The sequence below is a fragment of the Ranitomeya imitator genome, chromosome 2, assembly GCF_032444005.1.
Source record: "Ranitomeya imitator isolate aRanImi1 chromosome 2, aRanImi1.pri, whole genome shotgun sequence".
In the NCBI taxonomy this organism is placed as follows: Eukaryota; Metazoa; Chordata; class Amphibia; order Anura; family Dendrobatidae; genus Ranitomeya; species Ranitomeya imitator.
In genome coordinates this window covers 492528985-492547991 of record NC_091283.1, presented here as the reverse complement: position 1 = coordinate 492547991, position 19007 = coordinate 492528985, and the positions used below count along the sequence as shown (strand labels likewise).

Genomic DNA, 19007 nt, shown 5'->3' with positions numbered 1-19007 from the left:
AGACACATGGGAATAGTAATGATGAATAACCAGAATAACCAAGTAGGGTTAATAGTTTATTCTTTATTTAATTAGTAAAATGCAACGTGAATGAACAAAATACAAATCTGATGCAAATCAATATTTGGTGTGACCACCCTTTGCCTTCAAAACCACATTAATTTTTCTAGGTACTTTCACTAAATATTTTTAGGAACACAGCAGGGGGATTTTCGAAACATCTATTAGAACTAACCCCAGCTCTTCTGTGGATGTAGGCCTACGTAAATCCTTCTGCATCTTTCTGTAATCGCACACAGACTGGATGATGTTGAGGTCAGAGCTATAGGGGACTATATCACTTCCAAGACTCTTTGTTCTTCTTTATGCTGAAGATAGCTCGTAATAATATTCATTGTATGTTCGGGGTTATTGTCCTGCTGCAGAATAAATTTGGAACCAAGTAGACATCTCACTGATGATATTGCATGATGGATAAATATCTACCCGTATTTCTCAGCATTGAGGACTGTAGATGCAGTGGTTGGCCAAGGAAACATAGACGAACAGATAAAAGACATATCATGCTTACTTCCCCTTGAAATTGGAAGATATCCAACAGAGCCATCAGTTCACAACTGTCAGCAACCAGTGTGATTCAGCTACAACCATTTACTTTTTGATGATGTCTGGCCAGAAGTGACCTTCATGTTAGAATTGCAGTCAAAACCATTCCTTCAATATGAAAATAAGGCCAAGCAACTCAACTATGCACGAAAACATAGGAACTGGGGTGCAGAAAACTGGCAGCAGCTGCTCTGGACTGACAAGACAAAAATGTGAAATATTTGGCTGTAACAGAAGGCAGTTTGCCGAAGGACTGGAGAGCGGTACAATGAGTGTCTGCAGGCAACAGTAAAGAATGATTTAGCTTCCTTGCAAGTTTGGGGCTGTAATTGAACAAATGGAGGTGGTGATATGGTCAGGATTAATGTTGTCCTCAATGCAGGGAAATACAGCAGAAACTTATTCATCATCTTTCTATATAATCGTCTAATGGGTACTTCCGTCTGTTTGTCTGTCTGTAACGTAAATCCCGTGTCGCTGATTGGTCGCGGCCGGCAGGCCGCGACCGGCTTAGTCCGACTGCGAATTGGCCCCTCCCTACTTCCCTCCAGTCAGCGCCAGTGTGTTGCCCCCTGGGAACGGAAGCTGGCGGCCGCATCGCGTGCATCGGGACAGCTTCGGTGGACGACTGAGGGTGAGTATATAACTATTTCTTATATTAATTCTTTTTTTACAGGGATATGGTGCCCACACTGCTATATACTACGTGGGCTGTGTTATATACTGCATGGGCTGTGTTATATACTACGTGGGCTGTGTTACATACTGCGTGGCCTGTGTTTTATACTACGTGGACTGTGTTATATACTGCATGGGCTGTGTTATATACTACGTGGGCTGTGCTATATATTACATGGGCTGTGTTATATACTGCCTGGCTGCCATACACTACGTAGGCAGTGTTATATACTGCGTGGGCTGTGTTATATACTACGTGGCCTGTGTTAAATACTGCGTGGGCTGTGCTATATATTACGTGGGATGTGCTATATACTGTGTGGCTGCTATATACTATGCGGCTGCTATATACTACATGGCTGTGCTATATACTACGTGGCTGTCTGTGTTACGTGGGCTGTGCTATATGGTATGTGGCTGCTATATACTATGTGGCTGCTATGTACTATGTGGCTGCTATATACTATGTGGCTGTGCTATATACTATGTGGCTGTACTATATACTACGTGGCTGGGCTATATACTACGTGGCTGTCTGTGTTATATACTACATGGCTGTCTGTGTTATATACTACGTGGCTGTCTGTGTTATATACTATGTGGTTGTGTTATATACTATGTAGCTGTCTGTGTTACATACTATGTGGTTGTGTTATATACTACGTGGCTGTGCTATATACTACGTGGCTGTGCTAAGCGTGATGTACATACATACATATTCTAGAATACCCAATGCGTTAGAATCGGGCCACCATCTAGTCTACTATATAATCGTCTAATTCTGTCTGTTTGTCTGTAATGGAAATCCCGCGTCGCTGATTGGTCGCCACATAGTTCACTCACGTTTACTGAACAACTTCTGTCAGTCACAGTGCCATGCAGTTCAGTCACGTTTACTGAACAACTTCTGTCAGTCACAGTGTGATGTAGTTCAGTCACGTTTACTGAACAAGTTCTGTCAGTCACAGTGCCACGTAGTTCAATCACGTTTAGTGAACAGGTTCTGTCAGTCACAGTGTGATGTAGTTCAGTTACGTTTACTGGACAAGTTCTGTTAGTCACAGTGCCACGTAGTTCAGTCACCTTTACTGAACAAGTTCTGTCAGTCACAGTGTGATGTAGTTCAGTCACGTTTACTGAACAAGTTCTGTCAGTCACAGTGCCACGTAGTTCAATCACGTTTAGTGAACAGGTTCTGTCAGTCACATTTACTGGACAAGCTCTGTTAGTCACAGTGCCACGTAGTTCAGTCACCTTTACTGAACAAGTTCTGTCAGTCACAGTGCCACGTAGTTCAGTCATGTTTACAGAACAAGTTCAGTCAGTCACAATGCCACGTAGTTCACTCACGTTTACTGAACAAGTTCTGTCAGTCACAGTGCCACGTAGTTCAGTCATGTTTACTGAACAAGTTCTATCAGTCACAGTGCCACCACATAGTTCACTCACGCTTACTGAATAAGTTCTGTCAGTCACAGCGTGACGTAGTTCACTCACGTTTACTGAACACGTTCTGTCAGTCACAGTGCGACATAGGTCACTGACGTTTACTGAACACGTTCAGTCAGTCAGTGTGGTGTAGAAAAATATTTTGGGTTGATATTGTTAAAATATATTTTAGTGTCGGTGTACTTCTTTTGTCTGATGATTTATTTAAATACAGTTAGATATTCATGTAATGGTTTATATATTTTGATGATCTGTTTAATAATTTCGTTCAGTTGTATTAAGTTCTATGAGCAATAAAAGTTCATGATAATGTATTTATTTTACCCGGAAAATCCTGTGTATTCATTGCATTGTACTTAAATTTTCAGAAATAAACTACATACATATTCTAGAATACCCGATGCGTTAGAATCGGGCCACCATCTAGTACAATATAATCAGAGAGAGGTGTCTGATTGGCTCCAAACTTATTCTGCAGTATGACAATGACCCCAACATACAGCCAATGTCATTAAGAACTATCTTCAGAATAAGGAAGAACAAGGATTCCTGGAAGTGATGATATATTCCCCACAGAGCCCTGATGTCAATATCATCATGTCTATCTGAGATTATATGACAGACAGAAGGATTTGCACAAGTCTATATACACAGAAGATCTGCGGTAAGTTCTCCAAGATGTTTGGAAAAACCTCCTTTAAAAACTTGTGTGCAAGCATACATAGGAGAATTAATGGTTTGATACTATTTTGAAGGCAAAGAACGGTAACACCAAATATTGATTTGATTTAGATTTCTCTTTTATTCATTCACTTTGCATTTTGTCAATTGCTAAAAAATAACCATCAACACTTCTATTTTTGACAACATTCTTACTTTGCAGCCGTTTTTTATTGTTATTAAGGGCATTGGGGTTGGTAGATGAGGCCTGAGATGCAAAGTTTAACACTGACACAGAGCGCATCTCACCTCACACGTCCCTTGGTATTCCTCAGAACAGAAGCTGCAAAGGACTGTGTAACTCCAACTAAACTTGTCCCATCAACTTCTACTAAAAGGTCATTCACCTGGATCCTGTTGATGAAAATTTGGGGTCTTTGTCATGCAAAATGTCTCATATCAACCAGAAAAATGGGCACATTACTTTCTAGACAACGGGACTATGGTAAAGACATCCAAGACAATACCTTCCATCTCGGTGGGCCGCTCCGCCTTCAGTCACAGTCTTGACAAATATTCCAAGCTTTTCGAGACCCATGTCTGCTCCAGCCCCCATCCCAATAATACTGATTCCAAGACCCTCAGAGTCTGTTAAAGAAGATACGAGGAATAAGTTCAATGCAGCTACATCAGCAGGACCATCTTACCTAAAATTGAGCATTTCTATCCCTTTCAAATGTTTGAGCAGATCTGAGTGGAGCTTGCATAGTTTGGTGACGTCAGATTACATAATGGATTTTACATTCATTCCAGTAGGATCACCGAAGATCAGGCGAGCACTGCACTTGGCAATCTCTGGTGCTCCCATGTATGGTAGTGCAAATGATCGAGCTCAGGTACATTCAGACCAGGCTTGACGTGGCCATGGTGGTCAGACCCAAAGCGATCGGAAAGTTATCCCCTATCCCACGGATATAGGATAACTTTTAAACTTGGGAACACCTCTTTAAATCAGACATAACATAGTTACTTGTTGTTATAGTTAGTTCATTCATTAGCAGCTCATCTTCTGTCATCTCGATTAATGACTATGCAGAGTGCAGCAGTTGAGCTGAGTTTGTCATCGGCTGCTGTGCTCTGCATAGGCAGCAACTGAGATGACAAAGCTTACTTCATTATATTGAACTTTGTCATTTCAAAATTATCTGCCACCATAGTATTTGGCATCTGGGGCAACTATCCTTGTGGTTCCCTCTCCCCCCATACTACACAACTGGTTCAAGCCAATAAAGATTGGTACAGTAGGTAAAAATGTTAGATTAATACTCTCCTGTACAGATTTTGCACCTCACTCACATTGAGGTGGTAGTTAGGCATGTACCCCATAATTTACGGGCCCAATTTCAGAAGGTTCGAAGAAGAAAAAATTAGGACCAAAAGTTATAATTAAATTGACTGTGGGTGAAGTAATTGAATATTGATTTCATTTAGTTACTGATTGTCTTGTTCATATATCTATAAATCCCTATAGTTATCTATGAACCAAAAACATAAGTGAGCAATCAGCGCCCCCTAAATCTGCATTTGATATGTGAATGAATTATGACGTATATACACCATATATCTCCAGAGATCCCCTTTAAATGTTTCTATTTCTGTCCTGATGTTTTTTTTAATATCTAATTAGTATGTGTAGGTTAATGCCATAGGTTAGGGAGAGGTGTCCACGGTCCCACGGTGGGAGCATCGTGTCACCGTCAGCAGATGCTATTCTTTGTCTCATCGCTTACACATAATGGAGGTTTGCTCCCATTCATTAGAGCTCCGATTCATTTACTTTTAGCAGAAGGGATGGTGCATATAGAAGAGAGTGACTAATCTTACAAGCTGGATCGAAGGTCTTGTGTCAATAATTTAGGAGGTTCTCACACCGGAGATATGGGAGATGACATATTGATCTTGGAGGCATCAATTTTTCTTGACTGACATTGAAAAATATTACATTCAGACTATGCTTTAGAAGGCTGGTATCAAGGAGAAATAGATTGTACTCAGCTGCATGGCATGATTTTAGAGATTTTAGGTTTAAGGTGGCCATGCATATAAGATGGTTGTCAACTCAATGGGGTAATTTAAAGCTTGTGGATCCCAATGTAAAATCTCCAATGGCGCCATCGATTATCATCGGTTTTTACTAGTATTCATGGGCAAAATGACCATGGTTGCAGATGGCGCAACTGCAACAGGGCCCACGTGGGTGGAGACTCGCCAACATCAGCAGAAACTTCTACTGAATGTGTGTCCTTGGACCCATTGGGTCCGTGAGCGGAAATACACACTGCCGGCAAATCAGAAGCCAACAGCTGACGTTGGTGTGCATGTGACTGGGGCCGAATGGCAGTGATGTCATGCGCTCCCGTCGTTGCACGCTGAAGTCAGCTGCCGGCTTCAGAAGAGGATGTGGTTAGGTGGGGGAAGGGGGAGTAGAGGAAGGTAACTATTTTTTTTTTTTTTTTTAAATAAGTGAATACACTGTGGTCATACTACTACATGGATGATTATGGGCTGTGCATTATATTATATGGACGACTATGGGCTGTGGATTATATTATATGAAGGATATGGGCTGTGTGTTATACTAATATGGAGGTGCATTATACTTTATGGAGGACTATGGGCTGTGCAGTATATTATCTGGAGAACTATGGGATGCATTATACAATATGTGGGACTATGGGCTGTGCAGTATACTATATGGAGGACTATGGGCTGTGCAGTATACCATATGGAGGACTATGGACTGTGCATTATATTATATGGAAGACTATGGACTGTGTATTACACTATATGGAGGACTATTGGCTGTGCATTATACTATAAGAAGGACTATGGGCTGTGCATTATATTATATGAAGGATATGGGATGTGTATTATACTGATATGGAGGACTATGGGCTGTGCATTATTTATTGAGGACTATGGAGGATGCATTATATTATGTGGAGGACTATGGGGTGCATTATACTATAAGTAGGACTATGGAGGGTGCATTATACTATATGGAGAGCTATGGGGATGCACTATGATATAGGGAGGACTATGTGCTATGTGTTATACTATATGGAGGACAATAGGGACTGCATTATACTTCTGCTACGGGGTACCATGACTTCTATGTGCGCCTCTGGTGAGCATATTGGTTTATTCTTTTCTATACATTAAAGAACATCGACAGAACAGGTGACCTATATCGGATGAGGCCAAGGATAAGGGACACATATCAGGATGGGGGATACATATATGAGGATGGGGAAAATATATACCAGGATGAGGGACATATATACCAGAATGGAGGGTATATATCTATCTATCTATCTATCTATATATATATATATATATATATATATATATATATATATATAGATCTAATATATAAAGCTGAATGTGTGTATGTAGGTGTGTATGTAAGATCTTTGTGTGGAAACTTCCTGAAGAAGAAGCCATGAGCTTCGAAACGCGTTGAATAAACCACCCGAACATCTTACAAGTATATCTGGATCTATTATTTGTCGCAGCAGCGCGGATGTAATCCACATTTCATTTATTATAACGGTTCTGAGAGGTCGCAGCGCCGACCTGTGGATTTGCAGCAGCTGACAAACTACATGCTTGTACTGTGTACCTCCAGGTGAGCAGTTCTCTCACTATTGATTAGAAACAATCCTGGGGATAAGACCCTATTTGCGTTTTTTTTGTCTCCTATTTTTCTATACATGTGAACAAGGGGGACTTAAAGAATGAGAGGGATGGCGCCAAAGAGTATATACCGTACAGTTGCTAAGGTGGGGCCTCGACATGGGATACTCACCACACACGGGGATATGAACACATACACAGAATGCACCACATACTACCACGTGCTTGAACACATATACCACCTTCAGCACACATTTCACCACACATACACCAACCTCGCCACATAAAAGTCGAAACACAAAAGTCGCCACTTAAAACTCGCCACACGCAAAATTCGGCAAATGCAAAACCGGCCACATGCAAAACTAGGCTCATGCAAAACTCGCCACACATGCAAAACTCACCTCATGGAACACTCGCCACACGCAAAACTTGCACATGCGGAAAAATTGCCACATGTACAAAAGTTGCAACACATGCAAAAGTTGCCTCACCCAAAACTTGCACATACTCAAAACGCACCACACATAAAACTCGCCACGCGCAAAACTTGCTGCACACAACTTGCTACACTAACCTGTCACATGCAACTCGACACACAAAAAGTTGCTACACGCATGACGCCACACAAAACTCATCTCACAAAAGTCGCTACATGCATGTCGCCACACGCAACTCAACACACACAACTTGACACATGAAACTTGCCCTAAAACACACACAAGTCTGGTATTATCCTTCAAAAATAAAAATCTGATTAATAAGCAGACAAACTACAAGAGCAACAAATGTACCATATAGGAAATACGGCAGCTGTCAGTCACATGACCTGTCTATTATGTGTATGTGTGAGCTAATATATACTGCCAGGGGGAGGGCTTCTTGTTGGCTGGGGATTTATCAGGCTGCCAATAGCAAACAATCACAGCTCAGCTTCTAATTTGCTACAGTTAATTAATCTGAGCTCTGATTGGTTAATATAGGCAACAAAGGACATTCTCGGTATAACAAAGCTTGTATGTATACGTGTGTGTATCAAGCCCCACCCACTCTACATAGCCCCACCCACTCTACATAGCCCCACCCACTCCGCATAGCCACACTCACTCCACACGCAAAGCCCCGTCCACGCATAAGGGTGGAGACACATTCGCCTCGAAAGCCACCCTGCAAAACTCACCAGCTGCGGTGTCCCAGCTGCTGCGAACTACAATCAGGGCCGCCGCCTTCAGAGTATCAGTGCGCGGCAGACACAGGCCACATCTAGCTCCGTCGTGTCTAAAATGGAGTTGCTCCTGTGAGGCATGATGTCAAGGGAAAGGGAGGAGCCTCATGGATTACACCACTGTGCTCATAACAGGTAGTTGCTGTGCACGTGAGGGGAAGAGAGGAGTGAGGTGAAAATGAGGGGAGGGGAAAATGAGAGGAGTGAGGGGAAAATGAGAGGAGTGAGTGGAAAATACTTGAATTATGGGAAAATAGGGGAGTGAGGGGAAAATGAGAGGTGTGAGGTGAAAATGAGAGGTGTGAGGTGAAAGTGAAGAAGTGTGAGTGGAAAACGAGAGGAGTGAGGGGAAAATAGTGGAGTGATCGGAAAATGACAGATGTGAGATCAAAATGAGAAGTGTGAGGGGGAAAATGAGAGATGTGAGAGGGAAAATTACAGATGTGAGGGGGAAAATGAGAGGCGTGATGGGAAAATGAGAGAAGTGAGGTGCTGCTGCAGTATGAGGCTGTGTTTAATTTGTTATAAACCACAGTTAGTTACTATGCCCAGGCAACGCCGGGCTCTTCAGCTAGTGTATATATACATATGGTCCAAAGGGACCTTTAACGTCTCCCCAAGACTACAGAAACTGGGTGCAACCCCTGCACCCGCTGTAGTTATGCCCCTGTAAAAAGTATTTCTCATGCCAATACTCTGGATGATATGCAAGGTAATGTAAGGGTGTCCAGCCTGATACACTTTCAGCACCATTCATCTCTGGAAAATATGAAAGAGCAGACAAAATATAAGTGTCCTTTATACAGATGGAATTGGGGTATCATGACCAACATGCTCCAGGTTTTTGGCCATTTTATTTTCACAAATATTTTGCGGACATTTACTAATATACAAGATATAAGTATTATTACCCTGGATGAAGGGTATGCAGAGGTAGGTGACCACTAGGTTGCTACCTCATACCTCACTAGGGGGGATCGACGTGAAACAATAAAAATATAAATTATCAGTATTAACTATGCTTTTGGCTGCCTAACACCTCTCTTCAGCATATAGCATAGTGATGGCTGTAGCACAGGCACTCAGTGAGTCACTAACACATCCCACTGGTGTCGTGCCTGCACCACAGCTGTTATTATTCCCTGCATTCAATTGTATTTATGTCTTTCAGATGTGAGTGCAATTGAAGATATGAACGCTGGTGATGTATGGACATAGGAGCACTAATAAGCTCCCTACCCCAATGTGCAACGGTGTGATTAAGTCACCCCATGATGTCACTGCAGAGCCGTTAAAGCGGCAAAGATTGCGGGGAAGGTAAGTGTTCATAGTGCAGTCAAAGATTCAAGGAAATTTTACTGGGGAAGGAAGTACATACTATATAGAGAGATGGAGCGTGTGAGGGTACAGTATGGGGGGACAGTATGCAGAGGTGGAAAAAGTATGAGAGCACAATGTGGAGAGGGCACTTTGGAGTGGACAATAACATAGTGTAAGTAGGGAGCACAGTATGGATATGGAGAGGGTACAGTATGAAGTGGGTGAACAGTATGGAGAGGGGGCAACATGGCGGAGGGACACTGTGAAGACTGTGACATTGTGGGGGAAACAGAGTTTAGAAATATTGACAGCGTGGGGGGAAATAGTGAGAAGGAGAAAGTGTATAATCCATAGTTCATAAGAGAGGACGGTGTGGTGGTTATAGTTCACAAGGGATAACAGTGTGTTGGTTATAACTCATAATAGCAGACAGTATGGCGATTATTACTTATAAGAGAGGATGATGTGCAGCCAATATAAGAGGGACAGTGTGAGGTTCATATTTTGTGTAGGAAGCACAGTGAAGGGCAATTACTTATTCAGAGGAACAGAATGGGTGGATATTTTTATACAGGGGGCACTATAATAACTGTCTTATGTTTAAGAGCATCATGTCGAGGTGTATTTCAAAGGTATCTTAATAAATATAATTATAAACAACACACCAAACACCACAAGAAAGAAAACAACCAGGGGCGTGCCTGCCCCTACGCTGGCCTAGCTGACCTTACCTATTTGCGGAGGTTGGCACCCTAAAAACCTGCGCAGTGGCGCCCCCGCTCCTCGACGGCTCACCCTGCTCACCCTAATAATCAAGTACGAGTTGTTTGGTGTATTTTAAAGGCCGGAGAAACAGAGGTCTACAGAGACAAGTTGTGGGTGTGAAATCTCATCATGGCGTCAAGACTACATGGAAAAGAACTGGATGAGAATGACTCCAATCAGAAAAGATGTCACTTATAAGGTACCTGAATGTGAATATTTGATTGCGATACTTACTGTGTCTAATCAGTACTGTAGTTCCTTTATGGTCCATAGTGTGATGATCCCTGGTAGCAACAACTCCCAACATCTCCTTACACTTGTTAAGGACATACCAAGAGTTGTAGATTCATTTGATTCAACTGTATATGGCAGGGGTTGACCTGCCATTGCAATTGATCACTGAACTAAATGTTGTGCTTCTAGCCATGTACTAATGATAGTTGTGGCACTGTATTCAAGTACTGATGGTGGTTTTGGTGATGTGTACATGTACTGCTGACGGTTCTAGTGCTGTATTCATGTACTGATGATGTTTCTGGCGATTTATTTCAGTACTAATGATGGTTCTGGTATTGTATTCATGTAGTGATAATAGTTGTGGTGCTGTATTATTATTCTGATGGTGGTTCTCTTATTATATTAATGTACTTAAAGTAGTGGTGTATTCATGTACTAATGATGGTTCTGGCACTATATTAATGTACTGATGATGGTTCTGGTGCTGTATTCATGTACTGTTGGGAGTTATAGTGATGTATTCATGTAATAATAATGCATATGGTGTAATATTCATGTACTGACAATGGTACCTGTGATTTAGTTACATTAAGAGTCTGGAAAGCTGGGTATTATTAACATCGGCCTGCACAGGTGTAATGCCCACACAGCACTAGTCTACACACCCAAGGCTACTTCCACATGCCACATTACACATAAACTACAGCAGAGCAAGACCCAAACATGGAAGACCACCTGTCTAATTCACATACTAATTTTCCGGAGTGCCAAACGGGTTAAGAGACCCCATTCTCCTGATGTATGAGGCATCTAGAGATGTCTACATAGGGCATCAAATACTTGCCAGTCCCTGCTCCTCAGCTGCTTGCTACTACTCTTCTGTGTGTGGCTTCTCACATATAGCTAACCTGTCAGTCAAGCATTTTTCTGTCCATATGGTTCGGGGGCCACATAGAATGGCATTGTAGGCCGCAGGTTGTGCATCACTGCTCTAAAACATAAACTTCAAAAGTTTTGTAATGTAAAAAGGAAAAATAGGCAAAACACCAATAAATTATCTTGTGCAAAAAAAATGGACTCTTTATTAGCCTATGTGGTAATGTTTTGGTTCCATCACAAAATCTTTCATCTATCTATTGTGATGCAGTGACCCCTGCTACAGGTAGGGGAGCTGCATGGTCTCCTCAGAATACGCACGGAGGCGTATTGAGGCCATAGGAATGCATGGCAGTCGCAGGCATAACTGTGGTGATGAGACAAAGTCCGGCATTATTGTAAATGGCCGGTATGTGTCACAGAGGAAGATACTCTGCGCTGTAAGCCTGAAGTAAGGTTGTTCTGGGACCTGTAGTTCCACAAGTATTGGTGTAGTTTTAAAGGGAGACTTGCAGGGTTAGTCGGAGAGCTGGGTGGGTCTGGCTAACCACACACACACCTCCCACCTATGGGAATGGTTACAGCTTCATAATGTGACCAGGGTGTGAGTCACATGGTTCTGAGTGTATGAACCTGAATAGTTCTTGGCTGTAAGATCCTGTGAGAGGAAAGGCCTGGGTGTTGGGAGGTCCAGTGTGTGGACCGGATCCCTGAAGAGCACCTGGTGAGGCCATTATCCTGAATGGCCTCTGTGTTGGGAGGTCCTGGGAGTAGGACCGGATCCCTGAAGAGCACGAGGTGAGGCTGTGGCCTCTGTGTTGGGAGGTCCTGTGTGTGGTCCGGATCCCTGAAGAGCACGAGGTGAGGCCACGGATCTGCAGAGCCAGTGATGGCTACTGTGTTGGGGAAGCTATCATCCTTCGGTGGGTCTGGAACCGACTGTTATATGTCTGTCAGGCAAGTTGGTGATCCCCGTAAGGCAGCTTCTCCGGAGGATATAATGAACTGTTCGGTGTATGGTCACCCATGATAACTGGACGAAGTGAGAAGTCCGGCATGTTTAGTGTCTGTGAGATGAAGCCGTATGAGAAGTGATGTAATGAACTGTTCGTGGTTGTGGTTTATGATATCTGAATAAACCGGATAGACTGTTATATGTGCAAAAAATGGTCCTGTGTGCATTTATCCCGTTGCCAAGCGAATGTTCCCCAACCCGTTAGTGAGCGCTATCTCACACTATCTATCTATCTATCTATCTATCTATCTATCTATCTATCTATCTATCTAGCACACAGCAGCATGCTGCAAGCATTAAGATGTATGCAAACATTGAATATATGAAATGTAGACTGCATTACTGCTATATAGAATATACTTATAAAATTAAGGTTCATAGTTAACAATTTGGCCAATTCATCAGAGCCACCAGCCTCAACAAGGCGTAGATTTCTTTAAAGGGGTTGTCCCATGAACAAAGTTAATTTAAATGAATAAATCTTGGAAAAATAATAATTTCCACAATTGGATATGTTAATAAAAAATATTATTACGAGATTTAAAGATTAAAATCAACTTTAACATTAACTTTGTTGGTGGGAAAACTCCTTTAATATTAGATTTACGGTCCCATCAAAGATAGCTATGCCTTGTTATGGCTGGTGGGTTCTCATGAAGTGGCCAATTTATTTGCTAAGAAACAGTAAGCAGTAATACAGTCTCAATTTTATATATTCACTGTTTGCGTACATCTAAGCGCTTACAGAGCGATTCTTTTGTTTCTATCTATAAGATTTCTCATCGCTCATTACACACAGCTATGAGTTTATGAAATGACTTCCTCCATTCTCAGTTACTCATAGCAGCGATGATTACTTTTGTTAACAATATACTTATCATTGACCTATGAACACTGGGCATCTTATTTCATTCCTTTTTTCTTAGATGGACTAAGAGGAAGAAGAGTCTGTGGGTTTTCCATTAAAAGACAAGTAACTTATGGATGCAGATCAGCGTGAGCCTTAGTCTTCATTAAATATTGAAATTTCTACAAATGTGTGTACATTAGGGCGCCTATAATGTAGAAAAGCTTTTTAAAGCGAGAGGCAAGTAAAGTGGTTTTATCTCAGAAGAAACAGCGCACAGAAAAGTCTCTAAAACTGCACAAATGAATAAAAGAATGATCATTTCTATACATTTTTATATAAGTAACATATTAATTAACATAGCTCTTTGTGGGCTGGTGATGTAAATGCTGGTATTCTGTATGCATGACCTAGGTTTTTGAGATTTAGAAGGGGCATAGGGAAACACGGAAAAACTTGGTCACCTTGATGGACTTAAAGGGTTTGTGCCACCTTCAGGAGTGCACTGCTCCCCTGCCTGTTGGTTTCCTGCTTGCCTGGGGGTGGAATGCTCCTGATAATTCTCACCAGCGGCATTATTGTGCATTTGGTCCAGAACTGTGCGCTCTCCAATGCTGAAAGCACAAGTAGCTTTTTCTCTACAGCATTGAAAGAGCAGAGTGCCACTAATTCTGGGCCTATCTACCGATATGGCCAACTATAGCAAAAGTCTTGTAAGAACTTTGCTCCCAACCTAGGAGATCGTCCACCGCTGATAGACTTAGGAGCTGGCTAGTTAGCTAGAACTAGGCAATGAGTCTTACCGAACCCTGGCAAGGCTTCTTGTTGGCCTGAACTGTGCTTTGAAGGCAGCATGTTGGCTCAGTGGTTAGGACTGTTGTTTTGCAGTGCTGGGGTCATAGAGTCAAAACCCAACAAGAACAACATCTGCAAGGAGTTTGTATGTTCTTCCCGTGTTTGTGTGGGTTTCTTACCACACTCCAAAGACATACTGATAGGGAATTCAGATTGTGAGCCCCAATGGGACAGCGATGACAATGTCTGTAAAGCACTATGGAGTATAATGGTGATATATAGGCAAAGCATAATAATCTCCGATGCTACAAATAGAGGCAGCTTTTCCTCTGTAGCATCCGATTAGCGCAAGGATGCTGAAGCTGGCTGGATCTCGCCATCTGGCAGCTTCAGAGCAGCTCTATCGCAAAAATCTTGTAAGCGCTGTGTTCCTTGTCTCCTTGCCTAGGATACCAGACACCGCTGATAGGGTGCAGCCGTGGCCAGTAACCAAGGCAAAGAGCAGCACACATTAGAATTGATATTCCCTCCGTTTTTGAGAAAAGGAATATTTTATAAGAGACCAATAGCCAAGTTGCTTGATTTTAAAAGCACTCTAAAATGTCACCCCTTTAAGAAGTTGAGACAACCCCTTATGCCATAATGCAGCAAAGACAACCAAGAAATCACTGTGCCGCTAATACAAGTAAGTAGGGTACCCATAGGCTCCTGGGTCTCCATGCAACATTTGTTACAGGGTGCTCCCATCTACCATATGTTATTATTAATACTGGTGTCGTCTTATGCTGCAGAGGAGCCTTGGACTTGCTAGGCACTGATGCTTAAAGCTATGTACCTGCACTCAACGCCAATTATTGAAATATTCAGGAAGCCCGTTCTCGATTATGACCAAGAACGAAGAGTAATACTCCAGCTACTACAGTGGTCCCTAATCAGCAGCTGACTTCCCCCCGCGTGGCTCATGATAAGAGATCAGAGTCTGGCGGATACAGACAAGAGGGACAACTAGGTCTGAGCTGTATATCACTTCTTTCATGGCGCTCCATAAAGCCCTTCACTAGTATGCCAATCCAAGGACAAGGGTGCTTTCACATTGGGTTTAGAAACACGCTCTACTAATACTGTCTTGTACCCTATGCATTTTTATGATAATTGTCTGCTCATCTATAACAACTGCTGCCTTATGAGAATTTGCTTGTAACAGGTATTTACCTATTCATCTATGCACTTTATATTCAACAGTATCTGCGTGTATAGATCATCTATTCCCATGCACAGTGCCTTTCGTATTCTGTACAGCATGTGCTGCCATCGCCTTCGTTTTTATGTCGCTACCATGCTTTTAATGCGTACTTTGCAATTAAAATAAAAACAATTAATTTATATTTATTTTATTTTTTTGGAGGATCTTTTTTTTTTCTCTATTGGTTGTTTGAGCTACAAATCAAGCTAAAAAAAAAGCTGCTGGTGCTAGGTGGGGAAGTAACCTCAGGAGGCAGAGGCTGTGAAATTGCTCTGTCACCCACAGAGCACTTATCTCCTCATTTGCATTGGAAATATAATACTGATTTATTGGGAATGCAGCAACAAATAAAAGATATAAAGATTCAGATTGATTTAGCTTTTAAAGAGCTGCATGCCCATACTGTATATGTGGTATGGGGTGCGTGATCGTTACTGATAGATTCCCTTTATAAGGTGTGAGATTGGGGTAACAACAACCGGCCTTAAAGGGAATATAGAATCTTTCTACGTATTTCAACAGGTGTATTATTTTCCATACCTTTTTCCAGTTCCACAGGGAAGAGGTCCAGCCTCTCCACCCTTTTCTCAAGCTCATATTCCGCTGAGGCAGCCATAGGATCCACATCATCGTTACGACGATCGTATTCTTCATTAGAGTATGTGCTAAACACCTATGGAAGGTAAGAAATGTTAGTTTCCTGGAGGTTCAGCTTACATGATCATTTACTATTTTATTGGAATATTTATTGAAAAATACCGTTTATTCTCACTTAAAGAAGACGTAAATTCTGGCTGCTCGCACAATGGACTGGTTATGTCCATATTGCATTATGTCGTGTGTTATTTGAGTATCTGGTAATGTAGATATTTTCAGACTTCCCTAATTGTCTACCATCCCCTTTGGTTTTATAAATGCTTAGCAACCACCTGATCGTACACTATGAAAATTGCCACTTGGCTTAAATTGCTCAAATATAAATCTGCTCTTGTGAGATAAATCTGAGAACACACATTTGTTGGAACATACCTGAAATGTAAAATTTCTTAGAATTAAATAGCAAAATACCCCTTATTAGAAATCACCTGAACTATGCACCCATAAAGGTTACATTTCAGGACTCCTGAAAATGTGAACTGTTAGGCTGCCGTCACATTAGCATTATTTGGTCAGTATTTTACATCAGTATCTGTAAGCCAAAACCAGGAGTGGACCAATTAGAGGAAAAGTATAATAGAAACATATGCACCACTTCTGCATTTATCACCCACTCCTGGTTTTGGCTTACAAATACTGATGTAAAACACTGACCAAATACTGATAGTGTGACGGCAGCCTTTGAGCTAGGCTTAAAGGGGTTGTCCGGTCTAAAATGAAAAGTCTGCTGGCACTGTGTAATGACAGGCTCTTGAGTCCCCCCAGCCATGGGTGGATTATAATAGGGTCAATCTGGGCGGTAGCCCAGGGCCCAGTGGTGTGGGGGGCCCTGGGCTACCGCTCAGATTGCCCGCCGCCATCAGGGCATTACTGTCCTGACTGGTGTGTGGGCAGGGGGGGCCCGCATCGTCTCATCTGCTCACCGGGCCCCTACCGGCGCTGCAGCAGTTAAACGCTATTGATGTGCGGGCGCGCGCCCACACGTCAATAGTTAACAGCCACAAGCCAATCGGAGGCTGGCAGCTGACATCAGCCGCAGCGTGCACGTCGCCGGCGTCTGATGGCATTGTCAGTCACCGGCAAGTGCGCGCTTCAGCTGCGAGGAGAGAGCTTCGCCGAAGGAGCCCGGACAGGTGAGGAGAACTTTTTTTTTTTATTGCGAACGGCAATCCGAGGGGCCCGGGCCAGAATGCTGGACACACTGGGGGCAATATGCTGGACACACTAGGGGCAATATGCTATGCTGGACACACTGGGGCAGATTGCTGGACACACTGGGGGCAATATGCTGGAGACACTGGGGCAGAATGCTGGACAAACTGGGGGCAATATGCTGGACACACTGGGGCAGAATGCTGGACACACTGGGGGCAATATGCTGGACACTCTGGGGGTAATATGCTGGACACACTGGAGGCAATATGCTGGACAAACGGGGCGATATGCTGGACACACTGGGGCAGGGTGCTGGACATACTGGGGGCAATATGCTGGAGACACTGGAGCAGATTGCTGGACACACTGGGGGAAATATGCTGGATGAACTGGGGGCAGTATGCTGTACAAACTGGGGCCAATATGCTGGACACACTGGGGGTAATATGCTGGACACACTGGGGCAGGATGCTGGAGATACTGGGGGCAATATGCTGGAGACACTGGGGAAGATTGCTGGACACACTGTGGCAGAATGCTGGACACACTGGGGGCAATATGCTGGACACACTGGGGGCAGGATGCTGGAGACACTGGGGGCAATATGCTGGAGACACTGGGGAAGATTGCTGGACACACTATGGCAGAATTCTGGACACACTGGGGGCAATATGCTGGAGACACTGGGGCAGATTGCTGGACACACTGGGGGCAATATCCTGGAGACACTGGAGCAGATTGCTGGACACACTGGGGGCAATATGCTGGGGACACTGGGGCAGATTGCTGGACACACTGGGGTCAATATGCTGGAGACACTGGGGGAAGGATGCTGGACAAACTGGGGGCAATATGCTGGAAACACTGGGGCAGAATGCTGGACACACTGGGGGAAATATGCTGGAGACACTGGGGCAGATTGCTGGACACATTGGTGGCAATATGCTGGAGACACTGGGGCAGATTGCTGGACACACTGGGGCAATATGCTGGACACACTGGGGGCAATATGCTGGACACACTGGGGCAGGATGCTGGACATTGGGGCAGAGATGCTGGACATTTGGGGCAAAGATGCTGGATGCTGGGGGCAGAGATGCTGGACGCTGGGGGCAGAGATGCTGGAAACACTGGGGACAGGACTGGAGACATGGGCAGAATTAGATACGGGGCATGATTGGAGACACAGGGCAGAATGAAAGACATAGGGTAGGATTGGAGACAGATCATGCAGGATCATGGGGCAGGATGGATACAATGGAGACAGATGGGCAGGATGGGGAGATCATATGGGACAGGATGGATACTCATGAGGGCAGGATGGGAGAACATATGGCTGGAGCCAGGAATGAGATACACGGGGCCAGGATGGCGGATATTATTATTACCATAGGGGCTAATTAAAGGATATTATTATTGCAGTGTTGCATTTATTTTATTTTTTTGAGGACACTGTTTTAAATGGGGGGGGGGAGCAGTCCTGTTACTGTGTCGCCTCTTTTTCTTCAAGTGGTATAATGTAGAAGTTGGGAAAACTTAAGTAATGTGTTCTACAAGCGGAGTTCGAGATAACTGTGTTATTTCCTGCAGAGACGAGTCCTGGCTGAATTCATGAGCGGGTGAACGTCGGTGATGTATGTGATAGGCATACTCAGGGGCAGAAGCCGTCTAGTGGCCACGGCCTCACTTCATACAAGTGTATGGAACGAGGGTGCCGCTGGCCAGTGGGCACAGAAGTCTATTGGGCGCGGCCTCTCTGTCCTGAAGTTCTAAGCAGAGAGGC

General features: G+C 43.4%; 1 protein-coding gene across 1 annotated transcript in view; it reads right to left on the bottom strand.

The window, feature by feature from the left end:
• PPP1R9B (protein phosphatase 1 regulatory subunit 9B) overlaps nucleotides 1-19007 on the bottom strand; it is a 38766-nt gene that overhangs the window by 5740 nt on the left and 14019 nt on the right. Inside the window, exons 2-4 of the mRNA XM_069751457.1 lie at nucleotides 15953-16085; nucleotides 3921-4041; nucleotides 3703-3807 (exon numbers count right to left, since the gene is read on the bottom strand). Coding sequence (XP_069607558.1) covers nucleotides 3703-3807; nucleotides 3921-4041; nucleotides 15953-16085 — 359 coding nt within the window. The remainder of the gene's footprint in view (nucleotides 1-3702; nucleotides 3808-3920; nucleotides 4042-15952; nucleotides 16086-19007) is intronic.